General features: G+C 39.0%; 1 protein-coding gene across 1 annotated transcript in view; it reads right to left on the bottom strand.

Annotated features, from left to right (window-relative positions):
• Positions 1–1,324: 1,324 nt before the first annotated feature.
• Positions 1,325–26,007, bottom strand: part of ARHGAP15 (Rho GTPase activating protein 15) — a 474,106-nt gene continuing 449,423 nt past the window's right edge. The window contains exon 14 of the mRNA XM_083348755.1: positions 1,325–1,680. Within this exon, the coding sequence (XP_083204881.1) occupies positions 1,503–1,680 (178 nt within the window). The 3' untranslated portion in view covers positions 1,325–1,502. The remainder of the gene's footprint in view (positions 1,681–26,007) is intronic.

Here is a 26,007-nt window from a genome sequence, read left to right as displayed (position 1 = left end):
AGCACAACAAACTAAGGAAACCATAACACTTTACAAAAGAGATGGCAACTTAAAATGAGCAGTGTGTTACTTTGGCCATTGGTGCAGAGTTGTACTCAAAGCACTGAAATTCAGCAATTAATTTCAATCTTGATGCAGTCTATAGATTGATCCTCCTGATAATCATCTCCCTCCCTAAATGGAGTGGGATACTCAACGAAAGCTACTGGGGCTCAAAACTATACTGATGTGATTATGGTAAAGAAATATTGATACTTCTTACTGCCCTGATGTAAGCTAAAATGTTAGCTGTTACCATATTTTGTTAAGTTCACTTTTAGTACTCCATCATTGGTTCTCCTAGCATCTTTTCTCACATTTCCATTTGTGGAACTCCTCAGTAAACCAAGAACTACTCCAGCATCAGTAGATAGGAAAAAAAGGCCAGTTGGGACAACCATGTGTGACATCTAGAGTCCTGACTACCTTTGAATTCCAGAAATGGTTAGCATCGCCAGCTAGATTACAGGAAACATACCTGGCTGAACATCCAAACCACCTATCTGAGGTAGGTGATTTTAACTGTTCCTCCAAGCTTGATGGAGTTTGCTTGTGGCATTTGAACATCATCCAGTCCTCAATCAGAAAAGAAGTGATCTGATCACTAGTAAAGAACTAATTGCAATGTCCTCGATTTCCAGATCTTGAAATGACAATTATGATATGAAGCCCAGTTCTAAATAATGACTTTACAAGTCATCATCAAGGCCGGTTCATTCTTGCCATAGAGACAATGAATTCCTGACTCTTCTCAGATCTCTCCAGTGTACTGAGGCTTAAGTCCTCTAGTACTAATAGCCAATATCAACTTATCAAGGAAATCCAAGAGCTCATAAAGGAATTCTCCTAGGCAGATTCCCTAGCTTGACCCTACAGCTCAACCTCAAATATGTAGAGCACGTTGTGTAGAGCACAACCCCCAACCACTGCCAACAGTATACCAAAGAATCATTATCATTTTGGTTCCTTTGCCTTGGAGTCAGGGCTACTGACGGATGTGAAATTTGGGAAAGAATACCCAAAGAGGACAGTATTCCCACTCACGCTCAACCTGATAGTACATGCCAGGTCCTCTCGCTCATCTACAACCAGTACTTTGTTACAAATGGGCCTGATATTTATCAATGGCCTCTTGAGGTCAAGGCTTTCAACTATCTAACCTGCCAGATCCAGGGGTATAGTCAACCCTTGGCTATAAACAAAGACATTCACAAAAGGCAAAATGTACTGGCAAAGACCGAGTTGTTTAAAGAGTTAATTCAGAGTACATATAAGCAAATGTTGACAATATATTTTTATTTCAATGTTTGGAAATGTAAAGACAAAACCATCAGTAAGTTTTCACCAAATGAGGCATCTGTCACTAGAAAGAAAAAGAAATATTTCAAAAAGATGTTTACAGAAATGTAAAAATATTAGGTATCAAGACAGATGTGAACATATTCAGCAACATTCTCGGTCTGTCAGTCAGAGCTGAAGATCTTGGTGTATTCACTTAGCATCAGCTCAATCAACTGGTTTTGATACAGCATGTGGATCGCCATGGATCCTGTCTCTTTTTCAGGTCGAAGGAGAGTTGGTCCAAAAACAATTCCTAAACTCTGGGGTGACATAAGATTCGTGTTCTCCTTGGCTGCTATCCTATTGGTAAAAAGGAAGGAAAGAAAAGATAATCAAAACATGGACTATGGCCACACTGCTATTTTTCCACTGATACTTTAATTACACCCTGGCTTTTTGTTTACATGTTAGAGAGAATTAAATAGAAATGGGAGAGGGGATGTTCTTAATATTTTGGATCCAAGATGACAGAATTAAGACAAAAATAATTTCTGCTTAGCAAGGATCAGAACCCTCCCATATAATTCTTTGTTGTTGTATTCCATCTTTATGTGAAGCTGCTTATGGGTTTGCAAAACCAGAATTTTTCATCCCCAAGTTTTCTTTTTCTTTCCTCTTAATACTTTAGGAATTACACACGATGTTAGTGTATGGTGAAATGCTTTGGGGTATTGCAATATGCTTTTTAAAGAACTGAAGTGCATTAACGGGTGCACCAACCAAAGCTGAACAAAGAGCTTCCTAACCATAGTCTTTACATATTAATGATGTAGAAGCTGTGAATCTAGGACAGGGGTGTCAAACTCGCAATGTCATGTGACGTGTTGTGACATATCACGACTTTTTTGCCATTGCTGGCAATGGGGTGGGCACGGTTTCGCCATGACACATCTGGACCACTGACCAGCAGTTTGACACCCCTGATCTAGGAGAATTCCTAAAGCCATCCAAAGTCCTTCAGAGCCAGTGCAGGAGCAAGGACCAAGTTGATGATTTCGGGGTCAAGAACAAGTCTTGAACCTACAGTAACCTGACAGATGACCTTTCCCAGCAGTTTCATAGACCAGATATTAGACAGCATAGAGTCAAGTTTTGTGGCACTCCATATGTCTATTAGAATAAAATGCAAGACTAAATGCAAAATGTTTCAGTTTCTGCATCCTTTAGGTGCTCTGAAGTAGAATGGAATGGTTTAAATGAAGCCTTTGTGTTTTCAATTGATCATCCTTCATGATGAGGCCATGAAAGGTCAAAAGATGTGTATCGCCAATGTCTTCTCTTACTTGCTGTGTTGTGAGTTCATGGAAGTGCAGCAAGTTTGCTGTGATTTACTGAACTGAGAATCCTTCAGGTGAAAAACTGGATTTTTCTTTGTTTTCCCTCAACTACCAATCCCAAGGATCCCTCAACCTTCTGGGAGTGCACAAGAGGGTATAAATTGAGAAGAATTACATTCTGTTAAAGCATATTCTTTCGTCACTGATAAATGACAAATGCATACAAATCTAGAATGTACATCTGATATTTTGGGTGTAATCTCTCTTACCCCCTCTCTATTGAAATCAGAATATCTAGACCAGAGGTCCCCACCCTTTTGGGCACCAGGGACCGGTTCCGTGGAAAAAAGATTTTTCTACAGACCAGAGAGTGTGTGGTTTTGTGTTCTGCCTGCATCCCATGATGGGGCTTTGCTTGTTTGTGCAGACCGGTTGCTGGCATGCTGCGGCCTGGTACTGGTCCATGGATGGGGGGTTGGGGACCCCTGATCTAGACTATGTTCACTACTGGCAAAATACAGTATATTTGGGTAGAATTAGGCATAAATATTGTTGACATACCTGCCTGTATTAACATCACTACAATATATGCATTGCAAATTAGCAACTGTTGATAATTCTAAGTATGCATTATTTGGTCTTGCTTCAGTTCGGTTTTGAGCCAGTGTACACTATGAAGTGTACACTGGCTCAAAACCGAACTGAAGCAAGACCAAATAATGCATACTTAGAATTATCAACAGTTGCTAATTTGCAATGCATATATTGTAGTGATGTTAATACAGGCAGGTATGTCAACAATATTTATGCCTAATTCTACCCAAATATACTGTATTTTGCCAGTAGTGAACATAGTCTAGCTCAGTGGGTTAGGACGCTGAACTTGTCGATTTGAAGGTCGGCAGTTTGGCGGGTCGAATCCCGAGTGCCGCGTAGCAGAGTGAGCGCCTGTTACTTGTCCCAGCTTCTGCCAACCTAGCAGTTCGAAAGCACGTAAAAATGCAAGTAGAAAAATAGGGACCACTACGGTGGGAAGGTAACAGCGTTCCGTGCGCCTTTGGCGTCTAGTCATGCCGGCCACATGACCACGGAGACGTCCTCGGACAAGCGCTGGCTCTTCGGCTATGAAACGGAGATGAGCACCGGCCCCTAGAGTCGGAAACGACTAGCACGCATGTGCGGGGGAACCTTTACCTTTACCTTTTTACACTATGAAGACAGCACTGATCACATTTGATGCCTTTTGGTAGAACAGGGAAATGGGTGGTGCATCCATCCTTGTGCTCCTTGATCTCTCAGCAGCAAGCCACCCTCATATGTCATGCCATGGGTTCACTTGATTATATTGTTGGGTTTCAGAAAACTGTAAACGCTATAAAGAATTGCCTGTATGTGAATGACCTGTTGACTTCCCTTGAAGATATATACAAATAAGACTACCTTCTCCTCCAAATCTTGAAATACATATTGCAGAACTTTCAGTAAATGGCAGAAGATACAGCATCTGTTTTATATCTTACAGAAAGATCTCTATCGTAGTACTGGGCATAGTAGTCATGCACAGAGCATGATCTTATGATATAAGTTTCTCATATTTCAAGCTTGCCGTATTCTCTAAATTCAAAGTCTTAATTTAGTGTTGTTGTTGGGTGGTTTTTTTAGTTGAATACGAATGGGGAGATTTATTGAAATACATTCTAATGCTTGTATCTTTGGTGTCTGTTACAAAAAAATAAACTCCATATGGCACTAATCAAGGTAATAATTACCGTAGTTACTTTAAATATTACTTACTTAAAAAATAGCATCTTTATAATAAACAACATATTCTCCATAGATTATTTTGTGCAGGATAGTAATAATAACATTGATCTACTAATCAGAATAGAGATAGACAATTTACCATTTTTTTTTCATTTTTGGTGTATGTGTGCGTTTGTGATGTGTGCATTTTATTCCATTTGCCTTGCATGTTTGCAATATGCAAATTCCAAGGTGCAACTTTCCAGATGTTGCAGACAACATCCTATCTAAGTGTCCTTTTTCATCAGCAAAGGTTTTGGGGGTTGTTTTGGAATTCTATAATTGAACTGGAATTCAATTTAGGAATACATACATTTGTCTTGATCAGTTCCCATTTTGTTGAAAGTACCAAGCATAACTCTAACAGAGAACGCCTGAATAGATTACCATCAATACAATCAATATTTCAAGACACTCCATTGCCAGTTGGTATAAAAAGGCAGCTACATTTTCCAAGCAAACTTACTGTAAACCTTATGAAGAAAAAAAATAATGGATTATGGGGGCACACCTCACAATTTATCCTACCATTTCTAACTCCTCAGCAGAAGTGTATCCCAAATGTAGATGTACTTAAAGCACATCTGTTGAGGTCAATGTGACTTAAAGAATGAAGCTAAATACCAGTGATTTCAGTAGGACTGAACTACTTTTAACTTTACCTTGAAACAGTCCCCTAAAAATTGGTAGACCTGTTTTTCAATGTCATTAAAATTTTAGAAAGTGAAGCTTCTTTATTAGACAAATGAATAATCACAGGAAAAAAATTCTCTTGGTCTAACTTCTTTTATGTGACTTTTTAAATAGAAAATTGTCTAGCAGTATCACTGTATTCTCAGCAATCTAAAGTAATTCAGTACAACTTCAATTTTAACTTTGACCTGCTTGCAATATATATATATATATGTTTAATTAAAATGTGCAATCCTTTTTTGAGCAACAATTTATCCTTTGACTAATTTTTTTTAAAGAAAAACCTACTTTAGGCTCAGAAAAAGCTTCTCTGGATTATTTAAAATAGAAAATATTGATTCCTTGAAAATATTTCTGACTCTGTAAACCAAAACTATTGTTTTGAGAATGTCCTCAACAAAGAGCCAGTTTGGTATAGTGCAGGAGTGTCAAACAGCCGGCCCACGGGCCAGATGCGTCATGCCAAAACCGCGCCCACCCCAGCTCCGGCAATGGGAAAAAAGTCACAATATGTCACGACACGTCCTGTGACGTGGCGAGTTTGACACCCCTGGTATAGTGGTTAAGGCAGAGTGCCCCAACCTCTTTGAATTTGCGGACAGACAGGGAGGGGAGGAGGGGATGCTTCCATGTGAGTGGTGGATGTGTGCTCTCTTGTGTGCAGCTCATTTTGAGCAAGCAGCAGGCAAACATGCCCATCGCTCACGCAAATGGAGCACATGCGCATGCACTCACCCGCTGTTTGCACAAGTGGGGATGCGCATGTGCCTACTCGCCCACCAGTTCTGTGGCCTAGTTCCAAAGGGCTCAAGGTCCGGAGGTGAGCCATGGCCTGGTGGTTGGAGATCCCTGGGTTAAGGCACTAGGCTAGAAAACAGGAGGCGGTGAATTCAATTCTTGCCTTAGCCATGAAAGTCAGCTGGGTAAACTAGGCTAGTCGTTCTCTCACAGGGTTGTGTTATGGAGAAAATAGGAGGAGGAAGGTGTATGGCTATGTTCGCAAACCTTGAGTTATTTGTAAAACTAATAAAGGCAGAATACAAATTAAATAAATAAATACATTCAGACACGACATCTTCCAAGCAAAGAACTGCAGTTAGCATTCCTTATTAAAAAACAATGACTTGCACTTTCATATTAGAAAAAAATCTTTTATAACAATTCTAATAGAATCACATCTAATACCACATAAAAGTCCTCTGCAGTAGTGAAACAGAATGGAAACAATGTGGTGTGATATGTGATGTCATTTTCCTGCCATATAATTTTCTCCAAATACTCGTTCAGATATAGGCTCACATCTCCTGCACCTTTCCTGTTTGTTCCAGTTATCCTCTACCCTCCCCACCTAACAGTCACAGTATATTAGTCTAGTTAATTTTAATGGTGGCCCTTTATGCCACTCTCTGCAATATTGTGGAGAAGTGATGTGGGAGGAGAATGTAGTAGAGCGTAACAACTGTTGCTGCTGAAGGACAATTGAAGGGAAGGGACAATTGATTGAAGTATACTGGTTATTACCATTATTGCTGGATTAAGAAGGCCTGTGAACTTGCACTGCGCTTGATTACTTTGGGCTGCTTGCATATATTATACTTCCTGAAACTCATTGAATTAATTCTGTTAGAAGTTCCATGAAAGCAAGCTGCAGAAAAACCTATTCTTGACTCAAGTGATTTCCTTCCTTCCTTCCTTCCTTCCTTCCTTCCTTCCTTCCTTCCTTCCTTCCTTCCTTCCTTCCTTCCTTCCTTCCTTCCTTCCTTCCTTCCTTCCTCCCTCCCTCCCTCCCTCCCTCCCTCCCTCTCTCCACTAGAAAAGTTACAGTGTGGATACTCTGAACAGATAGCAATGTGGAAACATGGGAAATAGCATAGCAGGAATGACAGCACACCACACAGTCTTGCAGTGCTAGTTTTGCCCAGCTTTTCCCAGCTAGCACTGGAGTAGGGTGGTGTATGTAATGATAATTAATTGGTTATTATATTGCACAGGTTAGAATAAATTATTTATGCATCCTAGAATTACAGTGTGTAGTGGAAGTTGTCTCACCTTACAATACTATTGCTATAATCTGACTCAGTTTTAAAATCAGTATTTCTGTTTATGGGAACAAAAATTACTTACAGAAGTCACCCTCATTCCCACTTCATCCAAGCAAGTATAAACAAAACCATGGCTAAGTTTATCTACATGTCAGGTGTACAGGAATCAAATCTTAAAATCATTATGCACCAGAAAATGAATCAACATTTGAAATCATGCCAACCCAATATGATGTAGAAGGAAGAAAATTATGGCCATCAGGCAATCCTAATGAATTGGATCTCCTATCAATTTTAAAGTTACTGTTGATAGTTCAGGCTGCTGGTAGGAGTAAGACTTTGTTTTCTTCATTGGGAATAAACTTGATATTAATACTTTAACCATGCTAAATGTACTGGAAAATAACCTGATAATATTCATGCCTCAACAAAACGATAATATTAAATAAGCAAGTTAATGGAGGCAAAGGCCATTGAAGACCCAAAAAAACCTAATAACAGTCAGGGACATTCAGAACTTACATGAAAAAGAATACACATGTATCTGATGATCAGTCTGGTTAATCATTCTATTATCCACCCCACGTTTTCTTAGTATAACCAATTTTGCATATATCAGTGTTTTCAAAATCGTTGTGTTGTTGTTGTTTTTTTGCTGTTATTTGCTAGTAGCCTAAAGGGTAAAATGGATGATAAACCAAAATATTGGGTAATTTTATGCATGGATTCTAAAATCTTGATAGATGTGGTGATCTTATTTATTTGTTAACTTTTTGTGCTACCCATCTCACTCACCAAAGCAACTCTTCTTGTGAAATGGTGGCCTATATGATATAGACATTTGGTTGAGTGGAGAGACTTACACATGCCAGCATAGTGAACAGTGAATGCCCTGATTAATGTAGGTGCTGTGTCTCCAATCTCTGCTATACCAAATGTAGTGATAGGACTCTGCCTACTTTGGTCTTGGCATATAGGATGCTGCTTGATGAACAGATCAACACTGTTAGTCACTGATTAATCTAGGAGAGAGGTAGACTGCTGCCCACTGTCCAACACATATGGAGGCTGAACATACAACTGGATGGCAAGGAGCATTAGTTTTTACATATACATGAATGCACGAGTGAGGTCAATCCAGATCACCTAGATTGCAATATAAAGATTTATCTAGAGATTGATTACTAATGGAGACAAACTTTTGGAATTGTTTATCTTGGATGATAAAGGTGAGGTTAAAATTAGGTAAGATTTTATTTAGTACTCTGACAGTATGCTTCTGTTCAATTAATTAATTGAACTATTAAACAGCTGAAAAAAACAGCAGTGTCTATTGACTAAAGAATATCTCTTCTGGGTCCACTTTTGGCTCTGCAGAAGGAAAAATGGGATCTTTGGGATGAATCCAAGGGTTCAGCAAAAGGGACTGGATTTCAACCAGCTGTGGAACCACCTCATGGCAACATGTATGTATAAGTAGTGAAAACAATATTTTCCCTACTTCCCTTTCCCCTATGATCATCTCCTTTTCATGTAACAAGTCTCATGTTGTTCACCAAGACTCAAGAACTGATTTGAAGGGAGGAAAGTAAAAAGTAAATCAAATGAAGGGTGTTTAGAATCCTTCTTCCTCCCAGTGTGCAAATCTCACCTATTTGTTCCTTACACTGTTTGATTGGTTATTCAGAATGTATAGCTACTTACTATATAGGGAATTAGAGGAGGAACAAGTTAAGGAGTCAATGATAAAATGGTCAAGAAACTTTGGATATACGATTGAATTAGATAGATGTAAGTAAAAGGTGTGGGCAATATAAAAATCACACCTGAAAGCAGATAAAAAGGAGAGAAGTTCACTTAGTCTTTGCATTGTGTGTCTGTGTGTGCCACACGAAGCATGGACAACAGAAAGAGGAGAAGAGAACTGTCTGAGGATTTTGAGAACCAAAATTATGGACAAATATCAACAATCTCAAGGTTACAAGTTCATCTCCAGAGATCTAGATTTGCCTTTGTCCACAGTGAGCAACATTATCAAGAAGTTTGCAACCCATGGCACTGTAGCTAATCTCCCTGGTCGTGGACAGAAGAGAAAAATTGATGAAAGGTTGCAACGCAGGATAGTCCGGATGGTGGATAAGCAGCCCCAAACAAGTTCCAAAGAAATGCAAGCTGTCCTGCAGGCTCAGGGAGCATCAGTGTTGGCGCAAACTATCCACCAACATTTAAATGACATGAAACGCTACGGCAGGAGACCCATGAGGACCCCACTGCTGACACAGAGACATAAAAAAGCAAGATTAGAGTTTGCCAAAATGTACTTGAGTAAGCCAGAATCCTTCTGGGAAAACGTCTTGTGGACAGATGAGACCAAGATAGAGTTTTTTGGTAAAGCACATCATTCTACTGTTTACTGAAAATGAAATGAGGCCTACAAATAAAAGAACACAGTACCTACAGTGAAATATGGTGGAGGTTCAATGATGTTTTGGGGTTGTTTTGCTGCCTCTGGCACTGGGTGCCTTGAATGTGTGCAAGGCATCATGAAATCTGAGGATTACCAAAGGATTTTGGGTCGCACTGTGGAGCCCAGTGTCAGAAAGCTGGGTTTGCGTCCGAGATCTTGGGTCTTCCAGCAGGACAATGACCCCAAACATACGTCAAAAAGCACCCAGAAATGGATGGCAAGAAAGTGCTGGAGAGTTCTGAAGTGGCCAGCAATGAGTCCAGATCTGAATCCCATTGAACACCTGTGGAGAGATCTTAAAATTGCTGTTGGGAAAAGGCGCCCTTCCAATAAGAGAGACCTGGAGCAGTTTGCAAAGGAAGAGTGGTCCAAAATTCCGGGTGAGAGGTGTAAGAAGCTTATTGACGGTTATAGGAAGCGACTGATTTCAGTTATTTTTTCCAAACAGTGTGCAACCAAATATTAAGTTAAAGGTGCCAATAATTTTGTCCAGCCCATTTTTGGAGTTTTGTTTGACATTATGTCCAATTTACTTTTTTTCCTCCCTTTTTTGTTGTGTTCCAATACACACAAAGGGAATAAACCTGTGTATAGCAAAACATGTGTTCCTGCAATACTTTTCTGTGAGAAATGCTTGATTTTGTGGAAAAATTTCTGGGGTGCCAACAATTTCGGCCATGACTGTAGATATTGAAAATCTAAGGAGAGGAGCTGCTTGGACATTACCCCTGAATTGTATCAGAAGAGGAATGGGAGGGCAGAAAGGAGAGGAGAGAGGGAAGAGAGTAGAGGAGGGGGAAGGAGGTAGGAAAGCTAGAGGAAAAGAGGAGGAGAAGTTGGGGAGAAACGGGAGGGGAGTGGTGAAGGAAGGAGGAGAGGAGAGGAAGAAGAGGGAAGTAGGAAAGAAAGGAGAAAGGGAGAAAGAAAGTAGAGAAGAGGAAAGAGAGAGAAGGAGGGTGGATACAGTGAAAGGGGAAATGGACGAGCAGCACCCAAACTTATGAGTATGTATTTATGTATTGCAGTATATGTGTTGATTTGTTTGTGAAAGAAATGGAAAAATAAAAATAAATATAAATTAAAAAACTGCAAAAAGCTAAAAAAAAAAAAACAGAATGGTCTCATTTGTCCCCAGGAGCCCAAATCATTAACTGGTTTTACCTCCTTTGACCACAGAGTCATAAAGCTTATTTATTCTTGACTTTTGTCATTTCCAACACAGTAAAAGGCAGAGTTTATGTAGAACTGAAATCCCTGCCTCCCAGGAGGCAACTGATACTTCTCCCTGAATTCAGTCTTAAGTTTTCAAGTTTTCTTTCATTCTTTTAATTCCAGACTGCCTGAAGGCACATTTTCTCACAACGTTAGAAATAAAAAGCACTTAGGTAACAATCTCGCTTTGAATCAGAAATGGCAAACCCAGAAGGCTTTATCATCAGTGCAGCACATCCAAAAATGTCTTTGTAAAAATAAATCAAATTATATGAGTTAATTGATTCCAGGGAACATCAGCAACTGCAGGTGGAAAATGAATAACAGGATGTTTATTAATGAAAAGCTATTAATCAAAATTGACAATACCAATCCTTATTTCTTTAATTTCAATGCTACCTGCAGTGGACATGGAGATATTTGCTTCCTTTTAAACTGCTGATTTCTAAGAAAAAGAAATATTCACTCTTGGGGCTTCAGATGAAAACAGAATGCTGTTTATTTAAACACTGAAAGCCTATTCTAAATCCAGTCTGACTGGCTGTAGCAAAGATGGCAGGGGTAATCAATTAACATTTAATTTTAAGCCATGGAACAATAAAAGATGGAACTTGTGTTGTTTTCTGTGTCGTTTTCTCCCACACTTCATTTCACGAGGGACAGGTGGATGGTGGTCATATCGAAGTCAGTAAATACCTATTGGGAAAATAGTTTGGGGAAACACACTAAAAGTGATGTACACAAAAGGTATTTTTTCTCTTTTTACTGTCTGGTCAGCTGCTGAATAGGAGAGGACTGGGACTGGTGAAGAAGGCTATGTGTATACTTTACCTGAGCAAGCTAAACTATCAGTTCATAACTCACATTACTGATAAAGAAGAATATTTGTAGCTCAGGATTGAAATGAAGGGTCCTTGGTGCTCTCTGAGCTTGGTTGTTTTCTTGCAGACATTTCATTACCCTAACTAGGTAATATCATCAGTGTACTACGGATGTTACCTAGTTTGAGTAATGAAATTTCTGCAAAAAACAACCAAGCTCAGAGAGCATGAAGACTCATGTCTCACATTGTCTGTTTATTCCTTATTATTTATTTATTTATTTATTTATTTATTTATTTATTTATTTATTTATTTATTTATTTATTTATTTTATTGGATTTGTATACCACCCTATTCCTGTAGGACTCAGGGCGGTTTACAGGGCAGTTAAAACCATGAAATACAAAAAATTAAAATCAATTAAAACAATTAAATTAAATTCAACCCAGTTAAATTAACAACCCCACAGTGTGGACCAAACAGATCGAAGAGCCAAGTTTTCAGGTCCCGGCGAAATGAGCGAAGGTCGGGGGCAGTCCTAAGTTCTGTGGGTAGTTGGTTCCATAGGGCAGGCGCACCATTATGTCTATGGCCAGTCAATGCAGAACAAAAACCCAAAGACATGAGACAAACGATACAATAAATAAAATATAGAAGACCATTATGTTGGTCTCATAAAATTTCAGGGTGACTGAAGTATGCTGCCTTCCCCAGTACTGAAAATTGCTTCTCTGAGCCATTTGGAATAGGCAGTCTAGATGGGCATCTTGTCTTCCAGGTTCATGAAAGATTATACCCAGATTAAAAAAAAAACTTTACTTGATCAATGTTGTTACACTGATAGTCTGATTGTACTCTTTTCCTTTCATGACATGTCAAATATTTTGTTTTCTCGTAGTTAATTATCAATATGGTATTCACATTAGTATGAAAGTGTTTTGAAAGCTCTCCTCAACCCTATGACCAAGTATGAGAGGATAGCCACATCCTCAGGATAAAAGAGGCTATGCCTCTAGGCCAGTTTAGAGTAATGAAAATCTAGCTTATTATGGTATGGAACTATTGAAGTTACGTCAAAATTAAAAAAGTGATGGGGTAGGACACTTTCTTGTTTAACAGCCTGGGTTAAGGGGCGTGAATTAGTTAGTTGATCTTGAGCATTGTTTCCAACCTTTAGACTTGTATTATTTCAAAGACTACTAGCAAAAGGAGTCTTCCATCTGTAGGAGGTGGGAAGAGAGTCAATTCTTCCAGAGATTTTTTTTTAAAATAGAATCAAAGAGTGATTTTAAGTATGGAAAGGCAACATGCAATGGGATTTTTAGATCAAGGGTATATTTCTCTGTCTGATGGTATAAGACCATAAATGATCAGTTGTAAATCTACCCTGTCTAAACCTTGCTTGCTCTTATGCTTAAGATGCTGTTCTCCTCTATGCAATCATAAAGATTTTCATATAGATGTTTGGCAAATATGGATGATGATTGATAGAGTCTTCTTTTTGCCTTTTCTTATAAAGTAGGACATGAATAGGGTTACCTATAAATGTAAAGAGGACAGACAGTAAGAACAGTATAAGAACCCTAACCCTTGGAGGTTCAACCCCTGTCCATGCAGGAGACCCTATAGCATTCCAGACAAATGGCTCTCCAATTTCTTCTGAAATAGCTCCAGTGTTGGAGAATCCACAGCTTCTGAAGGATAGGTTGATTTCAAGGAACCAACCAATCCCTGTAAAGACCTTGGCTGGGATACAATCACTTTTAGGGGGTTTGTTTTCAATACATTGATTAATTGTCTCAACTGGATTCTGTTGGCCACCTTGGTAGCAGGTCTGGCTTGTGGATTCCTGGTGTAAAGCAGTTCCCTGCATCTGTTGTGATCTAAAGTAAGTTGTAAAATAAGCAACTGTAGAAATATGACGATTCATCTTTGTAAATTATATTTTAAGTCATCATATACCAAAATGTTTGGGAATCATTCGGTTTTTATGGTTGTAATCAACTGATGTCAATTTTCTTCTGATTTTTTCTCATAAATTAATTTGTATAATTGTCTTTTTGTAATAGATTTTGAGAGGCAGGTTCTTCTAACACAGGGCACAAGAAGCTAAAAATGTTATATCATAGCCTGGACCATTCTAGATTGAACCAAGATCTGGATATGGTCTCCTTGGATGTTTATCCCCCTAGTGGATGGGGGTGGCTGTTAAATTCTACTAACTCATTTGTTCCCTTTACCTAGTGGGTTAAGGTAGGTTTGTTGTACTGAGTGAGTGGAGTTAACAGGGAAATAGCATTATTCAACCAGTTTAGATACTTGGCCCTCCAGTAGAATGTATATCTTCTGGATCAATGTGCATGCAGATTTGAGGAAGTTCTAGATTTAAGGTCAGTGGCAGGTGGTTAGTTATCTGTCCTATTCATTATCATCTGGAATAAATCTAGTAAGTTAAGCATATTACTGGAGACAATGAAATAATATTGTACTTGCACCCAGATTCCAATAGATGTATTTTGCAAGGAAATTTCTCTCCATCAGGCCATTTCAGAAGTTCAGGTTCAGATGGTAGGTCATTTAAAATAAACAGACAATAATCAGATCTTTTTTCCTCCCTCTTTAATTTCACAATTCATTAAAGGGTTCTCCCCTGGACTGGGTGCAGAGATATGTTACATTGTGAATTATACTACCCCTGCCCACTGAAAGAGTGATTCCAGAATTTTTTTTTTAAAAAAAACACGTCTGAGAAATCTCTAGAAAACTGACAGAAGAACGAATGTTGCTTTTTAGGAACACTGTAAAAGTGTCAGACTAAAGGGGGAGTGTAATTAATAGTGAACAGATAACACATACTTAAGAACTTCTCAATGCTGCTTGAGCTAATAAAAACATCATATCCAATATACGACATCTTCACCTCCTTTTGACATTAGTGGGTGCTCTTCATATTGTTCTTCGAAGATACAACGTAAGATGTGTGAGTCACTGTTCTGCTTTTTACACGCCTGAACAGTAAACATGTAAAACAGTTTTTGAACTGTTTAATCTCAGGCATTCCTATTCTGATTTGCCAATTGCTCTTATCTGGGGGAAAGGCCCATAGAATTTCATGGACTGTCTTAGAGGTACTGTTAGGGGCTGAGTGATTTTTGTAAAAATGCCACAAATTCAGTGTTATGCTGTCTTATCCCATCCCTCTTTGATTTTCCTTCTCACTTCATGAATATCTGACTGCATCTGGAATGGAGGAAGAATTTAATCTGTGTGAATTTCTATAAAAAATAAGTTAATCCATTTTCCCTAGACAAAAGTGTGAATTGGATCAGTTATCCATCAAATTTTGCACTTTGCCCAAATGTCGTGTTCTGGGCTTAATCATGCATTTGAAAATGCACAATTGAAGATAGAATATGTTTAGGAAAGAGAAAGAGAAAATATGTTCTGAATTTTGCATTGCATGTCAACCCTATGTTGAAAAATGTGTGCCTAAATTTACATAGAATCAAACATATATGCAAATTAATATGGAAACTAGACAAAGTGGATTCATGGAATTAGGAATGAACACATGTAAAAATAATGCAATTTACTGATTGATATCTATATTTGTGTATGTGTGTCTCTGCATAGATAGATGATAGATATAGGTAGGGATAGATAGATAGATAGATAGATAGATAGATAGATAGATAGATAGATAGATAGATAGATAGATAGATAGACAGACAGACAGACAGACAGACAGACAGACAGACAGACAGACAGACAGACAGACAGACTGGGGCTGCCACAAGGAAGAGAGAGTCAAGCTATTCTCCAAAGCACCTGAAAGCAGGACAAGAAGCAACGGATGGAAACTAGTCAAGGAGAGAAGCAACCTAGAACTAAGGAGAAACTTCCTGACAGTTAGAACAATTAACCAGTGGAACAACCTGCCTCCAGAAGCTCTGAATGCTCCAACACTGGAAGTTTTTAAGAAGAGACTGGACAGCCATTTGCCTGAAATGGTACAGGGTTTCCTGCCTGAGCAGGGGATTAGACTAGATGACCTCTAAGGTCCCTTCCAACTTTATTATTATTATTATTATTATTATTATTATTATTATTATTATTATTATTATTATTATTATTATTATTATTATTATTATTATTACTTCATCCTTGCACAGTGGTTTGCTCTCTCCTTCCTTGATCTATTTATCCCTGCCAATATTACCCCATCCTTTTTTCAGTTTTTCTGTTCCTCAAGGTTTTAACTCTCTCATCTCCCCTTGCCATTTTCCTTCTCTGTATACTCAGGTTCCCCTTCAATTTATTTGGCCTGTTTATGCATTTCGCCCTAGTTTGTCATGGCTTTATTTCAATAGGTCATTGACTGATTTTTGTTGGCTTACTCCTTTTATTATAATTCTTGGGTTGCCATTTTTTTTTAAAAAAAATCTGCCATCTGTTTCCTTTTTTTGGTGGGGAGAAGATAACTTTGCTATAGTATTATTATTTTTCTAAGTTTTTGTTTTGAAATGTTAGCTGCATGGACTGGATAACGTTTGCAGACAGAAAGGATGGATAGATGGATGCTGAATAATTGAAGTTTTAAAGGATCCTTTTCTTTTTTCTAGGGGTAGAGTGAGGGGGAAAAAAAACTACATTAGAACTGAGATAACTATAAACAAAAACTTCAGAGTCTTTGCTGTTTTCCCAAATAGGTAAAATGCATGTATAAATCAAAATATGTACCGGAAAGAAGAAATATTTTATAGAATTACAGAATAGAGAAAGCAGATATATGCACTTAATTTCAGTGCAAATAGGGTAACAGTCACTTGAAATAGAGAAAGGATACGTATTAATTAGCCTAGGTGGTCTGGATATAACATAGAGTTGTCCCCTTATTGTGTAAATGGTGCTTTTTTATGATTTCCACATGCTATTTTCATTTTCATTTGTTTGTATTATACGTTTTTATCTATTTTATTGTAAGACACCCAAAGACACTTAAGTGAGATGGATGACCATGTAAATCAAATTAATTAATTAAAGAAAGAAAGAAAAATGAGCACTGGTCATCTTTTAGTGCAAAGGTGCATATTAAAAAAGGGAAAACAAACAGCCAAACAAGCCTAGGCATCAATACATTAATTCTATATTCACAACGTAAAGCTAGAAAATATTACAGAGGGAAAATCACTTTTGCTAAAAAAGAATGATTAAAGAATGATATGTGGGAAAAAGAAGGTTATGGCATGTAGAAGGTTAAAAAGGGTAAAGAAAAAAAAATACATTCAGATGCAGTACTTGTATCTGCCATATTCTCATCCCAACCTACTCCACAGGGTTGTTGTTGTGGGGAAAACAGGAGAAGGAAGGGGTATTGATGGTGTGTTCACAACCTTGAGTTACCTATAAGTCAAAAAGGCAGGATAATAATTTAATAATAAATAAATAAATTCCAGAAAAACAAACAAACCCACCATGAGTTCCTAGTTGATCCTAGATACCTAGGAATACTATGGTAGGCAAAAGCGTCTTTCAGGTTTTTCAGCTGCTTGTCTCCTTTCAATAATCTACTGAAAATCTACTGTTTAGATCAGGACTCCCCAAGCCCTGGTCCGTGGACCAGTATCGGGCCGCGACATGCCAGCAACCGGTCCACACAAACATGCCAAGCCCCATCCGCGAGATGCAGGTAGCATACAAAACCACGCCCCCTCTGGTCCACAGAAAAACCTCTCTACGCGGAACCGGTCCCTGGTGCCCAAAAGGTTGGGAACCTCTGGTTTAGATTGCACTAAGTTGCTACATGTAGAGTTGCCCTTGAAGGTAGCATGAAAACTGTGTTTAGTATAAATTACGGCACGTTGAAACAATGTGCCATAATCACATTGTGTTACAAAAGCATACATAGTGGTTCCAGGTATGCTTTCAGGACCATTTCAGTACAGGAAATTGGGGTGTTATCTGAGAAATCCTATTGTTCGTGATCCTCCTGTACAGAACAGCTCAGGATTTTTTAGCAATGGACTCTCAGTTGCAGAGTTATCTTCCATAATGCTGGCTCCATTGTTTTTTCAGTACTTGGAAAAGGGATTTTTCTGTGCCTTTTAACTTCCACTTTAATTTAATTGTTTTTGTAATTGGTGAGGCTTTGTGTGTGTGAGTGTGCATGTGTGTGTTTTAAAAGTTAATCTTATTACTACTATTTAACTCCTGCTGTTTCCAGATTTTAATTGATTTTTTTCCAGCTATCGTTTATTACTCCTGCCTTCATTTTTTAACAGTTTTATTAGGCTGTATTAGAGTTTATTCTAGTCTGCTCTTTTAGCATCAACCTAGATTTAAATTTTTATGTAAGCCACCTTGGGAAAACATCTGTTTTGAAAGGTGGCGTGTGCACGCGCGTGCACGCACACACACATACAATTTTATAACAAATGTGAAGGTGAATTACAGTTTCACAACTCTCCAAACCATTCCAGTTGTGTAGAACTGAATGAGTTTGCTTTGTGAACCCTTCCGATGTCTCCCTATCCCAAGAATCTGGAGAAAGAAACAAAAGAAAACATTTACATTCCCTCATTTCCTTTTCTTCATTGGGAGGAAAAGTGAAGTACCCCTGCTTCTCCTCTGCATGCCCAGACAGAGGAAGACAAGGCCTTGTCTACATGGCTTCTCTTTCCTGAAGGCAGCCTCTTCAAAGTTTAGGGGGGGTGGCATTTTCCCCATATGGGGAACCTTTGTTGCTGTAAGAAGAGGTGAATGAGATCTCTTCTCTCTGTTTCTTCAAAGTTTCCTAGCACTGTGACTTAGGAAAGGGACAGTGTACAGGTAGTCCTTGACTTACAACCGTTGGTTTAGTAACCATTCAAAGTTACAGCAGCACTGAAAAAAGTGGCATGAACATTTTTATGACTGTTGCAGCACCCCCGTGGTCACAAGGTTAAAATTTGGATGCTTGGCAACTGGCGTGTATTTATGACGGTTGCGGTCTCATGTGATTCCCCCTTTGCAACCTTCTGGCAGGCGAAGTCAACGGGGAAGCCAGATTCAATTAACAACTGTGTTACTAACTTAACAACTGTGGTGATTCACTTCACAACTGTGGCAAGAAAGGTTGTAAAATGGAACAAAACTCACTTAACAATGATCTTGCTTAGCAAAGGAAATGTTGGGCTCAATAGTGGCTGTAAGTCTAGGACTACCTGTAGTACCATAGCCATACTAAATATGACACCAAGGAAAAGTTGCAAGGAGGCACCTCCATCCTATCTCATTGTTAAATGCTTTGAAAGCAACCCATGAGACATCCTTTTAGTCCTTGGAGAAACACGATATCAGAAAGGGGACAGGGAGCGATAAGGGAAAATTAAATCTGCAATACAATAACACAATAGATGTCGCTGGCAAAGTCTGTTTCCTATTTTTGCATGGAGTAGTGTTGTAGATTCTTGTCTGTTTGCCTTTCCCAACTATGCCAGAGAGGTAGATTCTGAGAAGACTCTGGGAGCAAAATGAGATATGCGACACAGAACACAGAAAATGTGAAAGCAGTCTGGGGCACGTGGTCCTGATGGGTGAGATGACAGAACAGAATGATCCAAAATGCATCTGGGACACATATAACTTTGAAGGGTGGGCGGATAAAGAGTTGGATGGATTTTCACTCTAGGGAGGGAATCAGAAATGATCTAACTGACAACCAAGCATGGGTTAGTGATTATTCGTCAGATTTACGGTTTTATACATTACAGTGCCGTAATGACTCTTGTATGAAGGCAGAAATATTTTCCATTCAAATAACATTTTGTGGGTTTTTCATCTAACACTCTAACTTTAATTATATGAAGAACATAACCTGTATCAAATTATGAATATGTTAACATATTGAATGAGTATACGAAAAATAAGCACCAGATTTTTTTTGTTATGCTATACAGGCACACAAAGGTATAGCAAAAAAAAAGAGGTTGGTTTACTTGACCACATTGTCATAATATACATATAGAACTGCTTATTGAATCCAGGCTGTGTAGGCAACAGCAAGAACCTTGGCTCCACACCACCACAATGTAAGGCCACAACAAAGGCAGGAAAAGAGCAGACTCTTTCATTCCATGTCTCCAAATATTACCAACACAAGGGCTAAAACATTACCTCTGTCTGAAGTATATCTATGTATTCATGCATAAGGTATTAACTAAGGTCTCTCAGCACCATTGCTGAAAGCATTAATATATTCAAATGATATTCCAGCTACTGCAAAAATTTTTTTAAAAAAAACCCACACTAGGTCAAACAAATATATTAAGGTATCTTCATACAAAAGGGCTCAGCATCCACACAAAAGAAGCATCCACACCTTTTTCAATAAACTCATGAATCACATGTTAATATGGAAGATGAAAAAGAGGCGTCAGTCCCAGCTTGCATTACAGAAGGGAAAGGAAAGACAGTTGTACTTGGAAATATGATGGTACAAAAGTTATGCAATTCAAACTCTTTAGACAGAGAAAGGAAGGAGAGCAAAATATGACACTTGCTAAGTTGATGTCTGCTATCTTTGAATTTTGTCCCAATACAGAAGGCACTGGGACAAATCCAAGGGTCTTAAAATGTCAAAATGTCTCAGATATTGGATTTTGCCAATAGAAGTTGATCAATGGAAAAAATCAAAAAGGATTAGAAAGTGACCTAACATTATACTGGCATTCTTTCCCGTTAGGGAAATCTGTTGCCATCATGAGGAGAAAAAAAACCACAAACTACTTTCTTTAATGAAGGGGAAAGTCCCTTTTCATAATGTCTATGTTTATCCCCAGATTGAGATTGCTTTAGAACACATAGTCTGGAAATACTAATCAGCAAAACTGTGGTCCATATCTAAAGTTTCTATAGTGCAAACAGGAAGGATTGTCTCTTTAGCAGCACTAAATTAAACCTCTTTTTTTCTATTTAACAGAGGTCTACATATCATGTTGTTGTTGTTAGTTGCGAAGTCGTGTCCAACCCATCGCGACCCTATAGACAACGTTCCTCCAGGCCTTCCTGTCCTCTACCATCTTCTGGAGTCCATTTAAGCTCACACCACTGCTTCAGTGACTCCATCCAGCCACCTCATTCTCTGTCGTCCCCTTCTTCTTTTGCCCTCAAACTTTCCCAGCATTAGGCTCTTCTCCAGTGAGTCCTTCCTTCTCATTAGGTGGCCAAAGTATTTGAGTTTCAACTTCAGGATCTGGCCTTCTAAAGAGCAGTCAGGGTTGATCTCCTCTAGGACTGACCGGTTTGATCGCCTTGCAGTCCAAGGAACTCGCAGGAGTCTTCTCCAGCACCATAGTTCAAAGGCTTCAATTCTTTGGCGCTCAGCCTTTCTTATGGTCCAGCTTTCACTGCCATACATTGCAACTGGGAAGACCATAGCCTTGACTATACGCACTTTTGTTGACAGGGTGATGTCTCTGCTTTTTAGTGTGCTGTCTAGATTTGCCATGGCTTTCCTCCCAAGGAGCAAGCGTCTTTTAATTTCTTGGCTACAGTCCCCATCTGAAGTGATCTTGGAGCCCAGGAAAATAAAATCTGTCACTACCTCCATTTCTTCCCCATCTATTTGCCAGGAATTGAGAGGGCCAGATGCCATGATCTTGGTTTTCTTAATGTTTAGTTTCAACCCAAGTTTTGCACTCTCCTTCTTCACTCGCAACAAGAGGCTCTTTAGTTCCTCTTCACTTTCTGCCATTAGAGTGGTATCATAGAATTGTGGAATTGGGACCACAAATATCATCTTAGACCAGGGGTGTCAAACTCAATTTCATTGAGGGCCGCATCAGCATTGCAGTTGCCCTCAAGGGGCCGGGTGGGTATGGCCAGGGTGGGCGTGGCCTACTGGGTGGGCGTGGCTAGAGTGCGTATGGCCTACTGGGTGGGTGTGGTCAGCTCTACATCGTTAGCATCAAGGGTGCCTATGGGGGCCTGGGCAGGAGTGGGACAGATCTGAGGGTCTCTGGCAGGAGGAGGGTCTCTGGGCCAGGGCCAAGGCAGTGGGGGCCATTCCCTCACTGTTTCCAGGATGGCTTCATGGGCCGCATGAAACCACTTCGTGGGCCGCATCCAGACTCCGGGCCTTGTGTTTGACATGTCTGTCTTAGACTATCTTTGAGATAATTTTCCATTATCTCCAAAAACCTCTGGAGATGAAGGAATCATAACCACCATTGTAGATTGTACATTGTTCCACTCTTATACAAATCTTACAACCCATATTTTTCCTTGTAAACAAGTTTTAACAAGAACCCTAGATTCCTGTAAATGTTTCTAATCCTGTTTCTGTGGTAATGTAAAATAGTTCCTGACTATTAATCTGCACATTCTTTAATAGAATGTAAATGTTTTACAAATCTATATTTATAAATGTAGTTTGTATCCAAACTACTGCATCCAGTTTTGGTCACCACAATATAAATTAAAAAAGATGTTGAGACTCCAGAAAGACTGCAGAGAAGAGCAACAAAGATGATTAGGGGGACTGGAAGCTAAAACATATGAAGAACAGTTGCAGGAATTGGGTATGTCTAATCTGATGAAAAGAAAGATTAGGGGGGACATGATAGCCGTCTTCCAATATTTGAGGGGCTGCCACAAAGAAGATGTGGACAACCTATTCTCCAAAGCACCAGAAGGCCAGGCAAGAAACAATGGATGGAAACTAATCAAGAAGAGAGGCAACCTTAAACAAAGGACAACTTTCCTAACAGTGAGAACAATTAACCAGTGGAATGACCTGTCACCAGGAGTTGTGGGTGCTGCATCACTGAAGGTTTTTAAGAAGAGATTGGACAACCATTTGTCTGAAATGGTATAGGATCTCCTGCTCAATCAGGGGGTTGGATCAGAAGACCTCCAAGGTCCCTTCCAACTCTGTTATTCCATGTACATCATTCAGCCAAGGCATAACCGCTTACCTATAGATTGAACTGGAACCCACTAGCTATGTAGTGTCAGGTTTCTAACCCTCCCTCTTTCAATGTTGTTTTGGTCAAAAAGTATTTCAGATTCTATACCCACATTGGTAGCTACATTTGAATTGATAAAGTATGTAGTTCCAGGCATGCTGGGCAAAGTATTTTTGATTTGTGATGCCAAGACATTGATTATTCATCAATGATCAGTTTTCAAAAGCAAACTTGAGCATGTATCAACCAAAATTACAACAGCTTATGATATGGACAAAAAATTGTGCTATAGATTCTATTCACTGAGTTAGAATCTATTAGAAGAAGCTGACAGAGCCTTATGTGTTGTCTGGATTGAACTGCTTGATCTGGGTTTTAAAGCTGCATCTAAAATACCTAATCAAAGCAGATACCGCTTCATATGGAATTCAACAAATAGTGGTTAAGTTTTCTTAAGGATTTCCAAAGAGATGTTCAGCCAATTCCAGTATAGCATTTCTGTCTTTCTGATGCAGAGTTAATACAAATGAAAATGCTATGCAAGAAAATGCAAACATCCACAAAGACTTTGTGAAGATTCCAGCAGATGTTTGCTCAGTCCTGGGAAAATATTTCACTGGAATTAGCTCTCTGTGTCAATGACAACTTTTGACAATTGCTGGATTTGCTTCTACAGCAGTGGCCACTTTAAAATCAACCAAGTAGGTGGCCCCTTAGTTTTTTTTTCACCACCATCCCCCCCTTTTTTTTCTTTTTTCTTTTTGGTCTTTGCTAAAGAAAGAAGAAAAGTGAAACTCTGTAGACAGCCTGTAATGATTTTGGATGGGGAACAGTGGATCTGAAGGAGAGAGAGAAAGAGAGAGAAAGAGAAAGAAGATACAACTTTAACTAACTGCAAATTATTAGTGGAAAAGTAGTCTCAGAAGTATGCTACATCTGAAATATTTTTTGTCACTTGAACATGTGCAGTCCAGAGCCAGCTTCATTCTCCCATTCTAAGGGAACAAACATTTCACATTCACAGATGCTCCTAATTTGGTGTGGTTTGGAGTATAATTTAGATCAAACCTACCCATGTAAATGAGTCAAGGTTTTCTTAATTAGGTGCCTCCAAAGGAAAAATCTGGGACCACATCAGTAGGTGTGGGTGTGGTACCCACAATTCTGGAGTTTTTCCTATGACCAGAGCTTAATACTGCTTAGGCATATCATCAACATTTTCCCCCTTCAGATTCTCAGGCACAATAATAAATCTGTATGTGGCATAGACATCAAGACGCTGCTTCAGAGAAGCTGCCTAAGAACACCGTCTCTTTGGCAGATGCTGTAAAGGAGGTCATTGTGCTGTGATTTAAGTCTCTCTTTACATTCTCTATTTTATTGCCAGCAGTTTGCTTCCTCTATAAGGAGAGTGCATTCCAGCTAAAACTTCTTAACTTTCAGACAAATATAAAGATTTGTAACTATTCATTAAAAAAATGTCTTGCCTGAGAATTTTGAAGATTACATGAGTTATGAAAAAAAACCCTGTTGGCTGAGAAAAATAAAGCTGTTTCTTGATTCTTTGTTAAGTGAAAAAAAGTGTTAAGATGCAATTGTTCTTTCCTCCAGGAAAGTCTAGTAATTTTGGTGCCTATATATGGCAGAGATCACTTGATGCAAAACATTTGTTAGATAATTATATTTTAGTACAACAAGATAAATAAGCTGGAGACAATGAGAACTCGCATATTTATCGAGACAACTCCATACAGCTCATGTATGTATGTTGGATTTTGCTCCTGACTTCAGATCAATGGATTGAAGCCATAGCTGACCTCAGTGGGAGCAGTAAGGTTGTCTGTGTTGATTCTGGAAGTGACTCTTGCATGGATGAGATTTATAACAAAATATTTGACTCTAAGATGGTTTCAAGAGTGTCTTCAGTGCAGAGTAAAAATTATATAAAACATGAGTTATCCGATCAGGCTTTGATGGAGAAGGGAAGCTCTATTTTCAGGAAGAAATTAATACGCCATCTTGCTTGGTGGTTTGATTAAAAGATAATATCAAATCAATATTTGTGAATCCTGAGCATTGGGGAACTTGGATTCTGTGGTTCTTTGAGTGATTTTTCTGCTTAGTTGCAGGATCTGATGGATTTGCACTGTGCTTGCCTAGTTCTTATAGCAAAAATCAATGCAAAATGCAATGAGGGGTTTCTAGCAGTGATTATTATGAGTGCACCTCACACTAAAGCTTGATTTAGATTTGTCCACAACTGTGCATAGGCATCAACGCATATCTATGCTGCGAAGGGTTCAATGAGTAAGTGTAGGTTGCAGATGGTTGCAGACAGGGCAATGCACAGACCTCCCAAATCTCAACTACGTGTTGTGTGGAGATGCGTGTCCTGCATGCTGATTGGTTGAACCAACTACCTGTTGAGAGTGCTTTCTTATTTGAGTACCCCCTAGCCAGAATGTTAACATTTGCAGAAGTATAAATGCAACAGCTATGCAGCCATCTTCGAACGCCAGGCACATAACTTGCAATGATGCAGAAGTTTAACATAGGTGTAACACTTCCCCTATGGTCCTACTGATTTCAGAAGAATCTTTCTGTCTAAGCCATGGAATGGACACTTTTTGCCTCTGAAGTACTATGGGAAAATATTAAAAATATTGTATTGCCTCTATCTTTGGTAAAACCTTCAGATACATTTAGATAATAAATGCTAATATTTATTCAGAAAACTAGAGTCAATTTGGTCTAGTGGCTAAGGCACCAAGCCAGAAACTAGGAGACTGTGTGTCTAGTCCTGCCTCAGGATGAAAACTGGCTGGCTGACTTTGGGTCAATCATTCTCTCTCAGCCCAACCCAACTCACAGATTTGTTGTTGTGGGGAAAATTGGAGGAGAAAGGAGTATTAGGTATGTTTGCTGGCTTGAGTTATTTATAAAAATAAAAGGGTGGTGGTGGTAAAACAATCTTTAAAAACCTTTTTTGTGTTATGAAGGTTTGAAATCCACTAACTGGAGGATGAGAACATTGCAGGTGGTTTTGGAAGCGGACAACATATCATTCAAATGACATGGCAGAGCCTTGGTGGTGCAGTGGGCTAATGCCTCCTTAAGTAACACCAGCTGCCTGCAATTAGTGCAGGTTCGCATCCCACCAGGCTCAAGGTTGACTCAGCCTTCCATCCTTCCGAGGTAGGTAAAATGAGGACCCAGATTGTTGGGGGCAATAAGCTGACTTCATAATAATGCCGCTTGGGGGGGGGGTGAAAGCCCTAATAAGCAGGCATATGAAGGCTATTGCTAAGCACATTTGATTTGTGCTTAGATTGTAAGCCGCCCTGAGTCTTCGGAGAAGGACGGGAT

Source organism: Vipera ursinii (assembly GCF_947247035.1).
Source record: "Vipera ursinii genome assembly, chromosome: 1".
Taxonomy (NCBI): domain Eukaryota; kingdom Metazoa; phylum Chordata; class Lepidosauria; order Squamata; family Viperidae; genus Vipera; species Vipera ursinii.
Note: the sequence above shows the minus strand (reverse complement) of the source record. Positions and strands in the feature narration are given on the sequence as shown.